Source organism: Eubalaena glacialis, chromosome 6 (genome assembly GCF_028564815.1).
Source record: "Eubalaena glacialis isolate mEubGla1 chromosome 6, mEubGla1.1.hap2.+ XY, whole genome shotgun sequence".
Lineage (NCBI taxonomy): Eukaryota > Metazoa > Chordata > Mammalia > Artiodactyla > Balaenidae > Eubalaena > Eubalaena glacialis.
Genome location: NC_083721.1, coordinates 149,660,705 through 149,682,429, shown reverse-complemented (window position 1 = coordinate 149,682,429; position 21,725 = coordinate 149,660,705). Strand labels below are relative to the sequence as shown.

At 40.3% G+C, this 21,725-nt stretch overlaps 1 protein-coding gene across 2 annotated transcripts in view; it reads right to left on the bottom strand.

Annotated features, from left to right (window-relative positions):
• Positions 1-506: 506 nt before the first annotated feature.
• Positions 507-21,725, bottom strand: part of LOC133093739 (ubiquitin-conjugating enzyme E2 E2) — a 364,710-nt gene continuing 343,491 nt past the window's right edge. Inside the window, exon 4 of one of the 2 annotated variants that reach the window (XM_061193717.1) lies at positions 507-1,306. In XM_061193717.1, the coding sequence (XP_061049700.1) occupies positions 1,209-1,306 (98 nt within the window). In that variant the 3' untranslated portion in view covers positions 507-1,208. The remainder of the gene's footprint in view (positions 1,307-21,725) is intronic. The other variant, XM_061193715.1, reaches the window with a different exon arrangement.

Below are 21,725 nucleotides of genomic sequence, written 5' to 3'. Positions count from 1 at the left end.
AAAGCCAGACAGGCATACTCTTGTCACTGAATGTGCTGACCATGACTGATATGAGGTGGGTTTACTTCCTCCACTAAAATTATGGTGGAAAAACAAACTCCAAACTCAAGGGCAATCACTATAACAATCTTAAGAGGAAAAAGAAGAGAGAAGTAAGTCCAAGAGTGGTCTAACACAACGATCAGCTCAGACCTCACTTTCACTAGGAGCCTATTTTTGGAGTCACATATTTGAATTATTGCATCAAGAAGGCTGTAACAGAAAAGATGTCCATGAGAAAGTAATGTGAAGCCAATATGCAAAAACGAGAGTGATCGGAAACGACCATAAAATCATCAGGCTATTGACGGCTGGGGAAATTCCGCATGCCAAGCAAATCAACTGCAAGGAAATATTAGAGGCTTGAGATGAAAAAAATACACCTGAATCTGTAATTGAATTAGACAAGCCTCGCTGCATGGAGAACTCTGCTGGTCACCAGGATGCAAAGCAAACGCTGGGTTACCAGAAGCGCATTTATCAGCCACAGTGATTTATTGAGTGCTTTAATAATACAAGTGTACATCAACTGATCCACAGTCAAAAGTGGCAGGTCCCTAAGAAATTTACAAGCACTTTAAGTAAATCAAAATACATATTATTTTGTTCAATCCAGCAGTCTTCTGTGTGGGGACAGAAGGCCAGTGATAAACAGAGTCTCAGTAATGCACAGTGATTCTGATTGAAGCTTTTGTACAAAAATCTGGTTCCCAGTAGCATGCACCCACCGATAAAGACTTCAGTACAAAAAAATTAACCCTAAGCATTACATTGAAGTAGAAACGAGATAGAATTCTGAACTCGTGTTTTCCCGAAGATCACAGGAAGGGAAAAAGGATCCAAAGAAAACGAACAACAAAAAAACGAAACCACACAGGAATACGAAGCTTTGAAAGAAAGCTCATATTATTACAGATCTGACATTGTTTGCACTGAAAACAAACGTTCCCATCCACGTGGAGGTGGGATTAAAAAAAAAACCCAGATCTTTCAAGATAACAGAAATTAAACAGGGAATAAAACGGGAAGGGGTGGGGAGCAAAGGAAAGGGAGGGCGGAGACGGATGACATTCCATCACAAGACGGTTCGAAAGGTGATAAAAAGAAGACAAGCAGAGCCGAGGTGCGGGGCCCCGATGCACTTGGTGAGCGTGCCGCGGGCCGGGGCCCTATGTGGCGTACCGCTTGGTCCACTGCCTGGCCATCCGGTCGTGCTCTGCCCTGTTGGTCATGTACTGTGTGGCGATGCTACCCACCAGCGGGTCAGCTGGAAAGGAAGCAGAGGCAGGAGTCAGTCAACACCAGCAGCTTGGCCTCTTCAAGGTTGGGGAAGAGAGGAGTGTCTGCAAAGCTGGCCCTGGTTCAGGGCGTGGGCAGAGAGGCGAGATGCTGCGCTCTGGAACAAGGTCACCTTCGCCGTGACCTGCAAGTGACCTGCCCCGGAGACCGCATCTCACCCCCGCCGCCCGAGGAGCACCTACCTGTGCTTTGACTGCTGCCTCTTGTCACGTCTCCGGACAAGCGTGACTCTCTCTGTCCCCCACCATACATATGCTTCTCCCCCTCCTCCTCCCCTGGTTTTCAGGTAGATGTTTATTTCACAGAGAAGATGCAGGTGGGCTGTGGGCGGGGCCTGCACAGTCCTGGATACGATCCCCTGGGGGAAGGGGGCGGGGGAAGCTCGGCCAACTCCCTGGCCTGGGTTATTGCCCAGGCAGGGGTCCAGCAGCAGGCTAGTGACCCACTGACACAGGGCGACAGGCTGCTTCGGCCTCTACATTTGGGAATATCAAAGCCACAGAGCTCTCTACTACATAAACAGCGATAGATGTTAGTCACAGCTAACCCTCACTGACTTACCGCGTCCTAAAACGTTAACACAGGGGAGGCTGGCATGGGATGAAACTGCAGCCTAAGGATGGGGGTCGTCAGGGCTGGAGCTGGGCCCTCACTGCAGGTCTCCTGGGACACTGCTCCACCCAGACGGGATCAACGGTTAATGAAAACAATTCAAAGCAACTAAAAAAAAAATGTAATTTAGGTTTCTGGAGATCCCAGAATCCACCCGTTTCCCTCCATTCTCTAATCTCACTTCTTCCCTGAGTTTTATTTCCTGTATTTTTGGTGTTGAGAATTCGAGTGTATTAGAGCACGCGGATAAGAAAGAACCGAAAGGGAAAAGGAAAAATATTAGCAAAAGCTAACGTTAAATATGAAAAAAAGAAACTAGGTAAAGAATATGGAAGTGTGTTTGTGGTCTAATACCACCTCATAACTCGGGAAGATTCTGAGAGTCTGCTAAGACCCAGTAAGACATTCAAGGTCACACCTTCGCAATAGCCAAGGTATAACAGGAACACCACCTTTCAATGATCTGATGCTGATGATAACAAAGCTTTGGAAAGTCCTCCCGACAAGACTTTGCTTTTATTTTTTAATTTTGTTACAGTTCTAACATTATATTACACCATTTTTTTTGGTTTGTTTTTGCTTTTTTGTTTTCTGGCTGTGCTAAGAGGCTTGTGGGATCTTAGTTCCCTGACCAGGGATCAAACCTGGGCCCCCTGCAGTGGAAGCGCCAAATCCTAACCACTGGACCACCAAGGAAGCCCCCAAGACTTGCTTAAGTTTTAACAAACCTCACTTAAGTTTTCTTGGACTTGTGCTAAGTTTGTTATAATTATTCTAGGGAGAGGCCAGTTTCTTATATTCACTTACATCACAGTGATAGTCAATGGGTGTGTTCGGAATGTCTGCCTCTCTGCCTACTCTTTGTGACTCTTGTCCTTCACTTGCCCAAATGGTGAAACTCTATCACTTCAACCAACTGAGCCAGGGTTCAAGACGATTGAAACCAGCAGTACCAGATGTAGACACAAAACACCTGGGATTGACAAGATATTTAGAGTCACATTTCTCTACCTTTGAAACAAATCATCTTGTTTCAATTTCTGGAATGCAAAGCCTTAGGGCGGAACTTGGGCACCTTCAACAGAGCTTACGTCTACATCGCTCAAGACAGCTGTTTGGTTAAACACGCTCTACATTTAAAGTGATGTGCGCTAAAGAGCCATCTGTACTTCCTGACTTAACTGGTCGAGGTAAAGGACAGGTTTAATGTCAGAATGACCAGTGACATTAATGTTCTAGTGCAAATCTACCCTTACTGAGAGTGGGCATACTGGGAACAAGAGTCTGCTGTTTCAGCTCAAAGGAGGGAGAGGGAGAAGGAGACAGTGGGGTGGGAAAAGCATCCATACTATTTCAACAGGGGCAGAGGGGAAAACCTCAGAAACACGGTAGAGTGTTATTGATAAAACTCACATGTGCTGTGCAGACATTTTTTTGTTCGCTTAAATAATTAGCAGTAAATTCCTTTGAGTTCCTTTTATAATACCTTTTCAAGTTCGATTTTGAAAAGAGAAATATTGTTCCATCTGCAAAATTATACATGCTAAATATAAAAACAATAATTAACAATTTCAAAAAGTCACCTCACACAGTACACAAGACAGAAAGTTGTAAGTGAAAACCGTCTGCAAATTCCCTGAGAGAAGTACTGTTAACATTTTGACTTACATCTTCCCAGACTTCTTTTCTAAACATACAATTTTAAAAAAAGATCATAGTCTGCTTTTGGAACCTTTTAAAAAACTCACTGTATGGTGAATAACTTTTCATATCAATAATTATATCCTACTTGATCATTTTATTTGACTTGATTTTTTAATTGAAGTATAACTGACTTATATTACTATATTAGTTTCAGGTGTACAACACAGTAATTTGATAATTTTATAGATTATACTCCATACAAAGTTCTTATAAAACTATAAGAACTATATTTCCTGTGCATCATTTTAAATATTAATCTGAATTAATACCAGTCTTCTGTTTAGAGACATTTGGGTTCTTTTCTTTTTTTTTTTTTCTGCTTTATAAACAATGTTGTGAAGAACATTATTGTGTGCGCATCTTTGTAAATTTATGCAAATCTTAAATTTAAAGTATTAATGAAGGAATAAAGGTATAAAATGAAGGAATTTAAAAATCATGTGTTATCAATCAAATAGTTCTTAAATGCTAAAATGTTTTGTTGAATAGAAAAAAGTTAAGACTACAAGTAACTGAATTGAAACTATGCAATAAATGTATATCCAATGACCATCGCAGTGAATTTAGTGGAATGAGATACTCCTTTTGTAGTATATTTATAATTATGACTTGAAGTAAGATTGAATTTTGTTATTGGGTTTCACATTTCCTGGATACAGATACGCCAGGGATGAAATGACAGTCTCCAAACATAAATTACTCGGCCTTATTTCTCTAACAATTTCTTTCTACAATAGAAGGAAAATTTCCCCATCATTTTGTATTCTAGATTGTTACTACTACCCCAAGGCTTTGTCAGCCTTTGAGATGATCATCTATCAGTCTTCCTCCTCTTTACTAAAGAAAAACCACAAAGTTCACCGGCGAATAAGTAAACTGAAATTCAAGTCTCCTACACGGCCTGCTTTTGGTCAGTAATTATTTGAATTTCTGACAAGAAGAGCATGTTCACACCTGGCTCCTCTCAGAGCAGATGGTTATTATTCCTGGTTATTAGATGGTTATTATTCCTGGTTATTAGATGGTTATTATTACTGATTATTAGATGGTTATTATTCCTGGTTATTAGATGGTTATTATTACTGATTATTAGATGGTTATTATTACTGGTTATTAGATGGTTATTATTACTGATTCTCCTAATTAGTAGTGTGGTACGTATGAGAGGGTCCCTGGGGCAGAGGTACAGGACTCACGGTGTGGTCAATGGAAAATCTCGGGGCTGGGAGCTGAGAACACAAAGCCCTCCATCAACAGACCTCTAAACCACATCGCCTCATCTGTGTATAAAAATCATGCCATCATTTTTGCTGGCACAAGACAGGCTGGGAAATAGTAGCCTGGGTGGAAGTGTAAGACGGAAAGATCGCTGATGACGGGTGACACATCTTCTTCCTCCTTCACCTCTACTTTCCTGTCTGACCTCTGCTTCCCTACACAGCGCCAGGCGCCTGAACAACAAGCATGGTTATTTGCAAGTGAGTGAAAGGTGATCTCAGTGCTCTGCTCCCTCCCCTGTTTTGGAGATTCGTGTTACGTGCACCTTTGATTCCAGAAGAGAAAGGCTCAGGCGACTCCTGCAACCCCGTCTGAAGGCTCACCTCTCCGTGACGGGGGCTATACTGGAAACACTGGAAACCAGAAGGGTTCACAGCCCGTCCAGGAAAGGAGGGAGACAGGGGTCAAGACTAAACGGGGTAAGAAGCAGCTGAGTGGTTAGAGGGAGTGGAGAACGACAGGCAGATGGCTGGGCTGCCCAGTGATTCCATGTGCAAGGCCAAAGAACATTCTCTCTTGGTTGGTAGGTGGTATGGGAGAAATCACATGGCAAAGAAATGTTGACTCCCTTTTCTTAAGACAACACATATATTCTCAAAGAAACACAAACAAAACCAGTCCAGTATGATGGAAAAGGTGGTGCGCTCCGGGTCCAGACTGCCTGCCTTTGTACCTCGGTTCCACCGATAACTGCATCATGTCAGGCAAAGGACTTAACTTCTCTGTGCCTCGGTTTCCTCAACTGCACAATGAAGTTGCTATAGTTGTTGTTATAAGAATGACATGAACTGCTCTATAGTTGTTATAAGAATGAAATGAACTGATTATGGTCAGGCACATATAAAACTTCTGCTATCATTTTCAAAATGAAGACAGGAAAATGAATATTCATGTGTACCTTAAAAAAATATAAATCTGATTGTCTTCTTGAAGACATTCTCTTCAGATAAAATCCAAAGTCTTTAGCGTGTAATTATTAGAGAAATGCAAATCAAAACTACAATGAGGTACCACCTCACACCAGTCGGAATGGCTATCATCAAAAAGTCTACAAATAACGAACGCTGGAGAGGGTGTGGAGAAAAGGGAACCCTCTTGCACTGTTGGTGGGAATGTAAATTGATACAGCCACTATGGAGAACAGTATGGAGGTTCCTCAAAACACTACAACTAGAGCTACCATATGATCCAGCAATCCCACTACTGGGCATATATCTGGAGAAAACCATGGTTCAAAAGAATACATGCACCCCACTGTTCACAGCAGCACTATTCACAATAGCCAAGATGTGGAAGCAACCTAAATGTCCATTAACAGATGAATGGATAAAGAAGATGTGGTACATATACACAATGGAATACTACTCAGCCATAAAAAGGAATGAAATAATGCCATGTGCGGCCACATGGATGGACCTAGAGATTATCATACTAAATGAAGTAAGTCAGACAGAGAAAGACAAATATCATATGATGTCACTTCTATGTGGAATCTAAAATATGACACAAATGAACTTATCTATGAAACAGAAACAGACTCACAGACACAGAGAAAAGACTTGTGGTTGCCAAGGGGGAGGATGATAGGGGAGGGATGAATTGGGAGGCTGGGATTAGCAGAGGCAAACTATTATACATAAAATAGATAAACAACAAGGTCCTACTGTAGAGCACAGGGACCTAACTATATTCAATAGCCTGTGATAAACCGTAATGGAAAAGAATATGAAAAAGAATGTGTATATATACGTAACTGAATCACTTTGCTGTACACCTGAAATTAACACAACATTGTAATGCAACTATACTTCAATAAAATAAATTAAACAAAAACAAAAACAAAACCAACAAAGTCCTTAGCATGGCTCCCAAGAGCATCATGATCTAGACCTAATCTTTCCAGCCTTCTCCACCCATGCTTTACACCAGAATCAACAACTCGCAGCTTCTCCGATAAGCCCTCCAATAAGCTCTCTGCACCTTTGCTTCTGCGACGTCCTTGGCCCGGTGGGCTTCTATGAATTTCTCAACATTTAACTCAGGCATAGCCTCCTCGGGGATGCTTCTAGGGGCTTTGTAGCAGGCTTATGTGCCCCATTTCTGTTTTGTCTGTTCGCACCTCTATCACTGCGCTGAGAATGCTGCCTTTTAGTTGTCTGTCTGCTGTATATCTATATTTCCCATTGGACTGGAGCCCACGCGTTCAGTCGTTCGTCAACTATCACTGCGTCCCTACTATGTTCCAGGTCCTGCAGAACTAGTGCTAAATAAGCAAACTCCTGCCCTCATGGGACTCTGCCTGGGTCCCTCTGTCTCCGTTTCCCTCTCGTTAACCCCATGTTTACTGCGATGTATGAATGGATAGAAGAACATAAGACAAGTAAGTAAGGAACACACAAAATAACAGCCAGAAAGAGCAGTTACTCCATAAGGCAGGTGTCCCTCTGTAGCATTATATGCTGGCTCATCATAGAGGTTTCTTCTCTACACACAACTAGCAAGTCAGTAAAGGGGACCTGATGGAGAGTGTGACAGCTTTCTTGTCACTTTTTTTTTTTTAACTTATTTATTTTTTAATTTTTTTGTATATAAGCAGGAATCCTTCCTTCCTTCCTCCCTCCCTCCCTCCCTCCCTTTCTGGCTGCGTTGGGTCTTCGTTGCTGTGCACGGGCTTTCTCTAGTTGCGGCGAGCAGGGACTACTCTTTGTTGTGGTGCGTGGGCTTCTCATTGCGGTGGCTTCTCTTGTTGCGGAGCACGGGCTCCAGGCTCACAGGCTTCAGTAGTTGTGGCACGCAGGCTCAGTAGTTGCGGCTCGCGGGCTCTACAGCGCAGGCTCAGTAGTTGTGGCGCACGGGCTTAGTTGTTTCGCGGCATGTGGGATCTTCCAAGACCAGGGCTCGAACCCGTGTCCCCTGCACTGGCAGGCGGATTCTTAACCACTGCGCCACCCGGGAGGTCCTAACTTAATTATTTTCTTATTGAACTTTGTGGTTTGCACTTTGCCATTTCTCGGATTCTTCGAGGCTATAAACCACTGCTTCTCCAGCTGTCCCACTATTCCCATGATGAGCACTTACTCACCAAGTCACTGGAGGCTTTCTGTGGGTCTGCCTTGCAATGAGGAATAGCTCATTTTTGTGTCTTTCGTGGAACTTTTCTTCCATGGTTTGGTTTAGCCTAGTTTTATTTAAATCTCTTATAAAATTAAAAAGTAACTGATGCTCATTATAATAAATTCAAATAATAAAGAAGCATGTATGATGTAAAGAATACGATCTTCTTCCCTTCAATTTCCCACCATCTCAAGGTAACTGCTGTTAATGGTTGGATGCTCACTCCTCCAGACTTTTTTCTTTATTTATATTTAAACCCAATGGGAATCACATGATTCTGCAACTTGGATTTTCCTCTGGGCCAATATACAGTAGTTGTGTTTCTAAGATACTAGAAATAGACCTAGCTTATTATTTTTAATAATTACAGGGCATTCCTGCGCACAGTTATTCAGCATTCATTTTTCCATCCCCTACTGATGCACATTTATTGATACATTAGATTTGATTTTTTGCTATCAGGACTAGTATTACCATCTTGTATACATCTTTGAGCATAGGTTTGTGTCGTTCTGGAGGGTAGATTCTTCTAGGTGACAGTGTTGGGCCAGAGAGTACAGTACACATTTAAAATTTTTGCCAAATGCTGCCAAACGGCCCTTCAATAAAAGGATGTACAATTTATCCTATTTCTGGACATTCTCCCTAACACTGCATTACCAATCTTTAAAAATTGTTTTTGTCAAGGTAACCAAAAAAAAAAAAAAAAAATCCCTGTCATTGTTGTATCTGGATCTAACTTGATGTCTACTGAGGTTTAACATGTTCTTGTGTTTGTTCACCATTTGTATTTCTTCTCCTGTGATGTGCTTATTCATGTCTTTTGTCTATTTTTTCTTTACTATCATGAAGGAGTATTTTATATATTATAAATATTAAGCATGCACTGAAGTTCAGCTTTGGCCTCAGTATTCAGCCAAAATTGCTTTAGTCTTCGGAAGACTGAACAGACAAATGCCTCCTTTGATGTTATTTTGAGCTTTGCTGAACTTGTGGAGATCAAAGATCAGGTTACCATCATATTTAATAAATATAGATCATCTTTTGGACTTATTGCTAATATCTGAATACTGGTTTTTAAAATGTTGGTAAGCATGATGAATGTTAACTTGGGACTGAAAATCTCAGTCGAAGACAAACAATATGACATACAAGGAAAAGATTTGGAACTGTCTTCACATGTATTCATACAAACGCTCAAAGTGAGATAGAAGCGCAGCTTTCATAAGGGAGAAGGCTTCTGGCACAAAACAGGCCTTACGATTGTCCACTGCAGATACTAAAACTGAGAGTAAAGCACTTGTAACAACCAGTGGCTGCCGGCAGAGAAAGCAGTGCATCCAATGATTGTGTGAGTCAGGAAATGAATGCAAACATTAGAGATAAAAATGTGAGGGCAAAAATCTTCTGTTGGCTTTTTAAATATCCAGAAGACATCGTCTTTAAGCATTTTGCACACAGCTTCGGTTTGTGGGAGGACTGCAAGGACACTGCACCGTGATCTTTTAAGTCTAGGGGTTGAGGAGGTAAGTCTTCACCTTTTCTTTTTTTTTTTTTTTTTTTTTTTTAAACATCTTTATTGAAGTATAATTGCTTTACAATGGTGTGCTAGCTTCTGCTTTACAACAAAGTGAATCAGTTACACATATACATATGTTGCCATATCTCTTCCCTCTTGCATCTCCCTCCCTCCCACCCTCCCTATCCCACCCCTCTAGGTGGTCACAAAGCACCGAGCTGATCTCCCTGTGCTATGCGGCTGCTTCCCACTAGTTATCTATTTTACATTTGGTAGTGTATATATGTCCATGACACTCTCTCACCCTGTCACATCTCACCCCTCCCCCTCCCCATATCCTCAAGTCCATTCTCTAGTAGGTCTGTGTCTTTATTCCCATCTTGCCACTAGGTTCTTCATGACCTCTTTTTTTTTTTTTTTTTCCTTAGATTCCATATATATGTGTTAGCATACTGTATTTGTTTTTCTCTTTCTGACTTACTTCACTCTGTATGACAGACTCTAACTCCATCCACCTCATTACAAACACCTCCATTTCATTTCTTTTTATGGCTGAGTAATATTCCATTGTATATATGTGCCACATCTTCTTTATCCATTCATCCGATGATGGACACCTAGGTTGCTTCCATGTCCTGGCTATTGTAAACAGAGCTGCAATGAATATTTTGGTACATGACTCTTTCTGAATTATGGTTTTCTCAGGGTATATGCCCAGTAGTGGGATTGCTGGGTCATATGGTAGTTCTATTTTTAGTTTTTTAAGGAACCTCCATACTGTTCTCCATAGTGGCTGTATCAATTTACATTCCCACCAACAGTGCAAGAGTGTTCCCTTTTCTCCACACCCTCTCCAGCATTTATTGTTTCTAGATTTTTTGATGATGGCCATTCTGACCGGTGTGAGATGATACCTCATTGTAGTTTTGATTTGCATTTCTCTAATGATTAATGATGTTGAGCATTCTTTCATGTGTCTGTTGGCAATCTGTATCTCTTCTTTGGAGAAATGTCTATTTAGGTCTTCTGCCCATTTTTGGATTGGGTTGTTTGTTTTTCTGTTATTGAGCTGCATGAGCTGCTTGTAAATCTTGGAGATTAATCCTTTGTCCGTTGCTTCATTTGCAAATATTTTCTCCCATTCTGAGGGTTGTCTTTTGGTCTTGTTTATGGTTTCCTTTGCTGTGCAAAAGCTTTTAAGTTTCATTAGGTCCCATTTGTTTATTTGTGTTTTTATTTCCATTTCTCTAGGACCTGGGTCAAAAAGGATCTTGCTGTGACTTATGTCATACAGTGTTCTGCCTATGTTTTCCTCTAAGAGTTTGATAGTGTCTGGCCTTACACTTAGGTCTTTAATCCATTTTGAGTTTATTTTTGTGTATGGTGTTAGGGAGTGTTCCAATTTCATACTTTTACATGTACCTGTCCAATTTTCCCAGCACCACTTATTGAAGAGGCTGTCTTTTCTCCACTGTATATGCTTGCCTCCTTTATCAAAGATAAGGTGACCATATGTGCGTGGGCTTATCTCTGGGCTTTCTATCCTGTTCCATTGATCTATATTTCTGTGTTTGTGCCAGTACCAAACTGTCTTGATTACTGTAGCTTTGTAATATAGTCTGAAGTCAGGGAGCCTGATTCCTCCAGCTCCATTTTTCGTTCTCAAGATTGCTTTGGCTATTCGGGGTCTTTTGTGTTTCCATACAAATTGTGAAATTTTTTTTTTCTAGTTCTGTGAAAAATGCCAGTGGTAGTTTGATAGGGATTGCATTGAATCTGTAGATTGCTTTGGGTAGCAGAGTCATTTTCACAATGTTTATTCTTCCAATCCAAGAACATGGTATATCTCTCCATCTATTTGTATCATCTTTAATTTCTTTCATCAGTGTCCTATAATTTTCTGCATACAGGTCTTTTGTCTCCTTAGGTAGGTTTATTCCTAGGTATTTTATTCTTTTTGTTGCAATGGTAAACGGGAGTGTTTTCTTAATTTCACTTTCAGATTTTTCATCATTAGTATACAGGAATGCAAGAGATTTCTGTGCATTAATTTTGTATCCTGCTACTTTACCAAATTCATTGATTAGCTCTAGTAGTTTTCTGGTAGCATCTTTTGGATTCTCTATGTATAGTATCATGTCATCTGCAAACAGTGACAGCTTTACTTCTTCTTTTCCGATTTGGATTCCTTTTATTTCTTTTTCTTCTCTGATTGCTGTGGCTAACACTTCCAAAACTATGTTGAATAATAGTGGTGAGAGTGGGCAACCTTGTCTTGTTCCTGATCTTAGTGGAAATGGTTTCAGTTTTTCACCATTGAGGACAATGTTGGCTGTGGGTTTGTCATATACGGCCTTTATTATGTTGAGGAAAGTTCCCTCTATGCCTACTTTCTGCAGGACTTTTATCATAAATGGGTGTTGAATTTTGTCGAAAGCTTTCTCTGCATCTATTGAGATGATCATATGGTTTTTCTCCTTCAATTTGTTAATATGATGTATCACGTTGATTGATTTGCGTATAAGTCTTCACCTTTTTGTTACCATTAGAGAAAAAAGAAAGCTTATTGATCTGATAGTAAAATCTCCACGAAGAGTAACCCACACTGGGATAGACAGCCAAAGAAAAACATGCTTTTCATCAGGCAAAAACATCTGTCTAAGTCTTGCAAGTGTGCAGAGGAGTCTCCCAGCAGCTGGCAGTGCTAAGAAATTATACTGCAACATCATCATGACAAACTTTAAAAACATACCTAATTTTTCATGAAATTAAAAAAAAAATTTTTTTTGGCTGCTCAGCTTATGGGATCTTAGTTCTCCAACCAGGGATTGAACCTGGGCCACGGCCGTGAAAGCATGGAGTCCTAACCACTGGGCCACCAGGGAGTTCCCTCTAATTTCTAATAATAATATTATAGTATTACTTATAGTCTTAAAATAAAATTTCATATTTATTCTTGTATCTCAGAAGATCACTTTATGGTGGGAACATTCAGCATTGCCTTAGGTTGTTCATTAATTTTAATGCTGGCTGTTCAGTATTCAGCCAAAAATAAATTCAGTGCACCTCTAAGGAAAATACTATTTATCTATTATATGTGAAGGAAATATTTTCTCCCAGTCTTTTGTCCTTTAACCTAGTTTATAGTGTCTCTTGCCATTACAAGTTTAAAGTTTTTCAGTACTTAAATAAGTCAATCTTTCCTTAATATTTTTTAGTGTGATGTCATGTGTATTTGACAAAGGCCTTCTCCACTCACTCCAGTATTTTAGAAATATTCTCCTATATTTACATACAGTAACCATCTGTGCAATGCTAGCTTTATCACACATATGATTCCCATACGTATCTGGACCTGACTCTGTACTTGATATTCTTTCATTCGATTAATTTGTCTTTTGCTTTATTTACTCCTGTTTTTCTTGCTACTGTTTTACAGTATGTTTGATATCTGGTAGGATAAGTTCTCACGCGTCCCCATTTCTTTCCTTCACTAAAGTTTTACTTGGAGAACTGTAATCTTGAGGCTAAGACTTGGAGCAATTAAAGCTAGTTCACCCCAGGGTATAGGAATTTCATGTCTCTTTGAAGAATGTTATCAAGATTTAGGAATGACTGAATTCCTCAGGGTCTACTAATTAAAAATCAAGTGAGTAGGACAAAGTTAAGGTTTTTTGTAGTTTGGAATGTGGGAAAACCAGACCATTAATTATAGGCCTAACCCAGACCAGAAAGGTTAAGTACCCTGAAAAAAAAAAAAATATATCATATATACATAGAGTGTGTGTGTGCATGCGTGTGGCCCTCGTGGCTCATAAAGCGATTTAGGGAGAATGTTACCATGTCTATGATTTAAACCAAGTGGTGGATGTTATCCAACTAGATTTAACTCTGAAAATGCTAAATAAAACTGCATACCAGTCTAGCAAGATATGCTATTACCCCAGAATTAATAACTAGTGATGCTAAAAGAGGAATCAAGTACCCCAACTTCTAAAGAGACATTAATACCTTCCTCGGGACTTGCTAAGAGAAGAGGAGCTGGGGGGCTTCCCTGGTGGTGCAGTGGTTAAGAATCCGCCTGCCAAAGCAGGGGACACGGGTTCGAGCCCTGGTCCGGGAAGATCCCACATGCCGCGGAGCAACTAAGCCCGTGCGCCACAACTACTGAGCCTGCGCTCTAGAGCCCGTGAGCCACAACTACTGAGCCCGTGTTCCACAACTACTGAAACCCGTGCGCGTAGAGCCCGTGCTCCGCAACAAGAGAAGCCACTGCAATGAGAACCCACGCACCGCAACGAAGAGTAGCCCCCGCTCGTCGCAACTAGAGAAAGCCCGTGCGCAGCAACGAAGACCCAACACAGCCAAAAAAAAAAACTAAAAAACACAGCCATTCTCAAATATTAAATTACATAAAGTTACAATTAAGTAATTTATAAAGGTAATCAATACTTAAAACTCATCATTTCTTAATTATTTTACTGCTATTATTATTTATCGTCATATTTTTTTTAAGGTCTTTTCTAACCGTATGGTGGAAAAACACCATGTGCTACTACTGTGCATCTTGTCCGGATTACACACTCAGGAAGGTCACATAAGTAGCCTGAAATCAGCAAATGCTACAAATTAGGACTTGATTTACTGTTTTGTTGATTGTCTGTGGTTAAGAAAGTGATGGAGAAAATGGTAATAGTTCAGATTAAACTTAAAAGTGTATCATGTCTAGATCCTTACACAGTGAAGAACATAAACACTGGAGGATATATTCTTCCAGCACATGAAACCATTATCTGATTCAGAAAGAAGTTGCTCATGACACTAACCAGTGAAGTTCTGACACTCTTCTTTGTTTTACTTTGGTCTTAGTTCTTAACTATGTATGAAAATATCACCCAATATTCCTGTTAGAACCACACTCATTTGTCAGTTACAGCTGCAAAAGTCACTGTAAGTCTTCTGAGAATGAATCAGCTACATGGAATTGGCAGCAAAGAGTACTGTATATTTTATTATCTGTAAACTGTGTACATTTTTACATCAGTAAAATGTGTAATACATGTATGTACGTACATATGTGCATACAACCACCCCTTCCAGCCCCTGCCCATTTCAAAGTTACCAACACCCATGGGGAAGGGCTTAGCCAAGGAAGTTGAGCCGGGGCTGGGTCTTCTACATCAGGGGACTGGGAAGTGAGACCTCGGATTACTGCACGTGAAGCAGCATTTTGACACCTGTCACTCAGAAGGCATGGACGGCAAGATGCTGCTTGCCAAAGCAGCAGGAAATCAGGTACAGGGATGCCGCCCTCATCCTTTATCTGACCCCACAGCCTAGGAGTCAGGCCTTGGAAAGGGAGAGAAGAGATGTCTGAGAACCAGACCTGCTTGCTCCACCCTGACGGAGTGGAAACAGGAAATTAGATTTAAATCAGTATGAGAGGAGAGTTTAAAAACCGACAAGACTGACTTTTCTATTAACTGAAAGTAACCCGAATGCTGCTAAATATTGTTAAGGGATAGAAAAGCAAAATTCAACAAAATGTGGCCTAAAGCAGTGACTGGAGAAAATTAAGGCCAGTCCATATTAATGCCCCCTGAGTTGAGATGGCTCAACAAACAACACGAATACACTGGCTATAACCTAAACTATACTGTTGATAAAATATTTTTCCAAACGTCAAAACTTGTCCTATCAGCCTACACAGCAGTGCTATGTACCCTATATCAATGTGTGTTTTGAAATAGAAAGCGTCTGTTAGACTAGACTCATCCACAGAGCAGCAGAGATGGTGTATCCCTACTGAGAAGCTACTGGATTGCAATTCCAGGCTTAGTTAAACAATAATTCCTAATGAACTCTCAGAAAATATCCTTACAGTATTGGACTTGTTTAAGACACCAGAGATTCACATTGCTTTCTCCAAAACATTGGGCTGGCCGAAAAGTTCGTTCAGTTTTAAGTAAAAATAAAAGGCACTTTTCATTTTCACCAAGAACTTTATTGAACAACGTATTCGCTAACCAAATAAACTTTTTGGGCAACCCAATACCTCTGCAAAAAGCTATGGCTGCAGCAAGTAGGAAAGAGTCAAAGATGCTGAGATATCAAAGCTAGATTTTTTTAAAAAGCAGCTTTATTGAGATATAATTCACATACCATATAATCCACCCATTTAATGTGCTCACTTCAGTCGTTTTTAGTACATCTACAGAGTTATACAGTCACCGCCACAATCCACTTTAGAATATTTTCATCACCCCCAAAAGATACCTTGTATCCTATTCCTCTAAATCCTCCAGCCCTAGGTATCCACTAATCTTTCTGTCTCTGTCTATTTACCTATTCTGGACATTTCATATAAATGGAATCATTCAACATGTGGTCTTTTGCGACTGGCTTCTTTCACAAAGCATAATGTTTTCAAGGTTCATCCATGTTGTAGCATGTAACAGTACTTCATTCTTTTTTATTGCCAAATAATATTCTATTGTATGAATATACCACATTATATTTATCCATTCCTTAGGTGATGGACATGTGGGTTGTTTTCACTTTTTGGATATTGTGAATATCCAAACGCTGCTGTGAACATTTGTGTACAAGTTTTGCATAGACCTGTTTTCATCTCTCCTGGGTCTATACCCAGCAGTGGAATTGCTTGGTCATATGGGAACTCTATGCTTAACCGTTAGATGAGCTGCCAAAATGCTGTCCAAAGAGAATTTCACATCCCCCCCCAGCAACATGTGAGGGGTCCAATTCTCCATGTCCTTACCAACATGTGTTAGTATCTGAGGATGCCAGATTATAAAGACAGAATAGCTTACACCCATTGGCCTCTACCTACCAGGTGTCCAGTTAAAAAAATATATACCATATTCCCTACAAACATTTGTTCCTGCCAACCATGGAAATAAATTCTCTGAAGTTGGAGTATTTTTCTCATGGTCTGTGTCTACGAGAGACCAAAGATTATCCTGATCCTGTCTTCCCGCTAATTCTAACCCTGATGGAAGTAAAAATGACAACAATAATCTAATGAGACTTGTTTGTAATGCACACCTTTTCTTCAATATAAAAAAATACTTTTTAATCCCACAGTCCTCAATTGTAGTCCGCCCACTAAAAACTAGTATTCTAATGTATCAATTTCCCCCTCACAGCATCTTTTCTGTTCACACTGCTATTCGGTGCGGAGAGCAGGACAGGAGATTGTGTGAGAGCGGGTGTGAACACAGCAGTCGTGCCCTAGATGCATCGCACATGTCCACAGTCTCCACCGCATCGGGGAATCTGGACTCGAGTCCAAAGGTATAAATAACCCAGCTCAGGGCCACAGCTGGACCAGAACGTCAGTGGTGTCAGTTGACTGGATCCTTCTGTCTGCCGTTGAGGGCTGGCAGTGTGTAGCCGAGGCAGCCCGGTGAGTCACATGGACGCTGCCGCGCTGAGGAATGACTTTCCCTGGAAGTGCGGGCTTTGACTTGGGCTGAGGCCTTGGTCTAACCCTTCTCCTCCCAACTCCTCCCTTTCCTTCAGGGTAGGCAAGGCCTCTTTTGCAGTCTTTTTTTTTGTTTTTAATTAATTGCTTTTGGAGTATAGTTGCTTTACAATGTTGTGTTAGCTTCTACTGTACAGCAAATGAATCAGCTATATGTATACATACATCCCTTCTTTTTTGGATTTCCTTCCCACTTAGGTCACCACAGAGCATTGAGTAGAGTTCCCTGTGCTGTACGGTAGGTTCTCATTCGTTACCTATTTTACACATAGTAGTGTATATATGTCAATCCCAATCTCCCAATCCATCCCACCTTCCCTTCCCCCCTTGGTAACCATACATCTGTTCTCTATGTCGGTGTCTCTACTTCTCCTTTGCAGTCTTATATCACAAAAACAGCAGAGTGTCCGGGGCACTGGAGATGACAGTTCAATAAGTATTTGTGTAATAAATGAATTAACGAGTAATTCCACTGGTCAGGATGGAACTTAGTTTGTCGGAGGTATCAGGTTTCTGGCTAGACATCCTTCTTCCTTCCCATGCTTGAGTCTAAATGACATTTATCCCTATGGGACCAGCAGCTCCCCAAGTCACTAACGTGCGATAGTAAGCATTTGGGCAGCCCCGGTGTAAATTTTTTTTGTGATTTAATATTTAGCTATCTCTGCTTCGAGTCTAAAGCATACAATATGAGCTACTTCCTATAACTGACCTCTTACTTTGTCTTCAAGCTCCCCTGCTATCTCCTTTTGGTCCCTGAAGGCTTCAATTCTTATTTTTTAAAATTGAGGTATAGTTGATGTATAATATATAAGTTTTAGGTGTACAACATAGTGATTCACAATTTTTAAAGGTCATATTCCATTTATAGTTATTATAAAGTATTGGCTATATCCCCTGTGTTGTATAATATATCCTTGTAGCTTATTTATTTTATACATAGTAGTGTGCACCTCTTAATCCCCTACTTTGCCCCTCCCTTCACTGGTAACCACTAGTTTATTCTCTGTATCTGTAAGTCTGTTTCTTTTTTGCTATATTCACTAGTCTGTTGTATTTTTTAGGTTCCACATAGAAGTATATCATACACTATCTGTATTTGTCTGACATTTCACTCAGCATAATACCCTTCAGGTCTATCCATGCTGTTGGAAATGGCAAAATTTCATTCTTTTTTATGGCTGAGTAGTGTTCCATTGTGTGTGTGTGTATCTTTATCTGTATCTATACCTATATCTATATGTACATGTATATCTACCTCACACCTTCTTTACCCATTCATCTGTTGATGGACACTTGGATAGCTTCCATATCTTGACAACTGTAAAGAATGCTGCTATGAACACTGGGGTGCATATATCTTTTCGAATTAGTGTTTTCATTTTCTTTAGATATATACACAGGAATGGAATTGCTGGATCATATGGTAGTTCTATTTTTAATTTTTTGAGGAATCTCCATACTGTTTTCCATAGTGGCTGAACCAGTTTACATTCCCACTAATAGTGTACAAGGGTTCCCTTTTCTCTACATCCTTGCCAATATTTGTTATTTGTGGTGTTTTTGATGATAGCCATTCTGACAGGTATAAGGTGATTCTAATTGTGGTTTTGATTTGCATTTCCCTGATGGTTGGCGATACTGAGCATCTTTTCATGTGTCTGTTGACCGTCTGTATGTCTTCTATGGAGAAATGTCTATTTAGGTCGTCTGCCCATTTTTAATTGGGTTGTTTGGTTTTTGATAGTGAGTTGTATGTGCTGTTTATATATTTTGGATATTAACCCCTTATAGGTCATATTATTTGTAAATATTTTCTCCCATTCAGTAGGTTGTCTTTTCGCTTTATTGATGGTTTCCTTCACTGTGCAAAAGCTTTGAAGTTTAATTAGGTCCAATCATTTAATTTTGCATTTATTTCCTTTGCTTTAGGAGACAGATCCAAAAAAATTTTGCTGCGATTTATGTCAGAGTGTACTGCCTATGTTTTCTTCTAGGAGTTTCATGGTTTCCCATCTTACATTTAGGTCTTTAATCAATTTTGAGTTTATTTTTGTATATGGTGTTAAAGAATGTTCCAATTTCATTCTTTTACATGTAGCTGTCCAGTTTCCCAGCACCACTTATTGAAGAGACTGTCTTTTCTCCATTTTAAGTTCTTGCCTCCTTTGTTGATTAATTGACCATAAGTGCATTGGTTTATTTCTGGGCTCTCTACTTTGTCCCATTGATCTACATGTCTGTTTTTGTGACAGTATCATACTGTTTTGATTACTGTTGCTTTGTAATATAGTCTGAATTCTTAAAAGATTTTTATATTTAGTCTGCATTCAGTTGTTCCCTGTTTTATTGGCATCTTGCCTGAACTTGAACCTCCTTTGTTTTAACCCCTTGGGCAACATGTTCTACCGCTAGACCAAACCTTCTCTCTATATACTGCTTCTTCCATACTTCTGCTTCAGCCAAGTGTGAAGGTTTATTTCTAGGATTCAAACTCCTACTGTATCCTTCTGATATAGGTAAAGAACCATGTCAAACAAATTCTAGTATGTCATAGGTAGTAAATTGTGAACGTTGTTTTCCATTTTTCTGCTAGCAGGAAATGGGGGATGGGTGATAGGAGGATTGATCCCCTGGGTACCATGAACTGACTAAATAATAGTCACTGATCTTGGAATGCATCCTTCTTGCACACCAGGCTTGGCCTGGGAATTTGTGGGAGACCAGGCACAGTCAAGTTCACACAGTCACCAGCGATGCTGTCATAGCGGTTAGGAAACCAAGTGCTGGGGATTCTGATTCCCAAATATCTTTTGGCCCTTCCCCTCTTCTACCTCCTTATGGCCTCTGTCATCTCCTACCTGGACCATCAAAGTACCTTCTTGAACATCCCCCTGTCTTCAGTCTTTCCACTCCCCAATAAACTAAACTTTAGTTTTTGAAGACACAAACCTGGTCATACAAGGTCCCTCTTTTAAAACCTTCTGTTTCCCACTGTCCCCTCCCCCCTGCCATGAGAGCCCTAGGGGCAAGGCCAACTACGCATAAAGATGCTTTTTTGCCAATAACCTGCTTGATGTCACAGATGTTTCTTACCCATTAAATTATTTTTTCTGTATCTTAATCATACTTTTATCTTCAATAGGGGCTGCTCCAATGTTTTGCCCTCTTCTTTAGTTCTTACTGTTTCTGGAGGAAACAGAAGTTTTCAAAAGAGGCAAACGAGGTGAGAGCACACTGTAACATAGAATAGTGTGGAATTATTGTTCACAGAGGAAGATTTTTGATTCAAAACTTTATGCTCATTAAGTGTAAAGTGCTGTCCTATGTATCAAAACAACTCAGCAGAGTATGAAGTGGTTTCCACATTAACAGCCTTGGGAGCAGTAACTCCTGATAACAACTGGGTGAGTCTACACTGTTGCGCTAGTCTTCCCTGGCAGACCAATCTCTGAGGATGAAGACAATAGGAACCACTGATCTCGTGAGGGGGGCTCTGAAAACACGGAAAGGAGGGAAGAAAGGGACACAGCGCAGGGCGTGACACACAACCGTGTCTTTGCCCTCCCTTTCTCATAAGCCTGGTTTTCACGATTACTCCTCATGTAGCTGGATGCGTGCATCATTTTTCGTGAAAATTTGACCCGCACTGACGCTTCAGCTTTGCAAATGGCACTGTAACACTCATATGATACTACTTCAATTCTTTCTCCAAGATACATCATGAAAAGTGAGGAAACTGGTTGCAGAAAGCTGGCTTCTTGGCTGTGACTCTGCAGACCTTTAATGGGTGGAAGAGACGATGCTTTCTACCCCATGGAGGATGCTGAGAGGACCTCCTCCCCACCATCCCCAGGGGCTTTAACCCACCACCATATTTATTCACGACTGCTTAAACCGTGGGATTCTTTTTGGAAATAGAAAGACCACTCTTGATGCGGCATGAAATGGGCCACACCGAGGCCCTAATTTTTAAATGCTCGTGTTGGGGACACAGTCACAGGTTCTCAGATGCAGTGCCTCATTTGGAGTATTTTTTTGGAAGCTAAATTTTGCTGTTAAAATGGAATCTGGTAACAAGCAGTAAATTATACAACTGTATTTAAATTCTAAAATAGTTATTTTTATAGAAGCTTTATAAAGTTTAATTTACCCCCTTGCCCTGAAAGATTTAATGAATGCTTCACACAGCTCCACCTATTTTTCTATAGTTGGATACATTTGTTTCCAGTGTAAATATGCTGACTAGATTTGCATAGTGATTATATGTCTAGAGCTGTTTTTTTGGGGGGGAGGGGAGGGGGGAGGCAATGAATAGACCCACTGCCCCTAGATAAGAATGTACCCACATCTGCATGAACAATTATATCTTCACTTGCAAATTAGGTACCCTTTGTACCTGTAATGTTTTCCTTGCTTAAAAAACTATTCTTTATATACACACACTGTGATTGTTTTTAAGAATGATTATAAAAATATATACGTTTTTTGAAAGGTTCAATCAACCCTCTAGACCCGTTATGTTTTACCCCATTTTGTCAGAGGCCAGTAAGCAAATTTTGGGCATTAACATATACCATGTTGTCTTACTCAGCTTTAGAAAAACCAAACAAAATACACAGCCCTCTGGGAAATACACCTCAATGACTATTT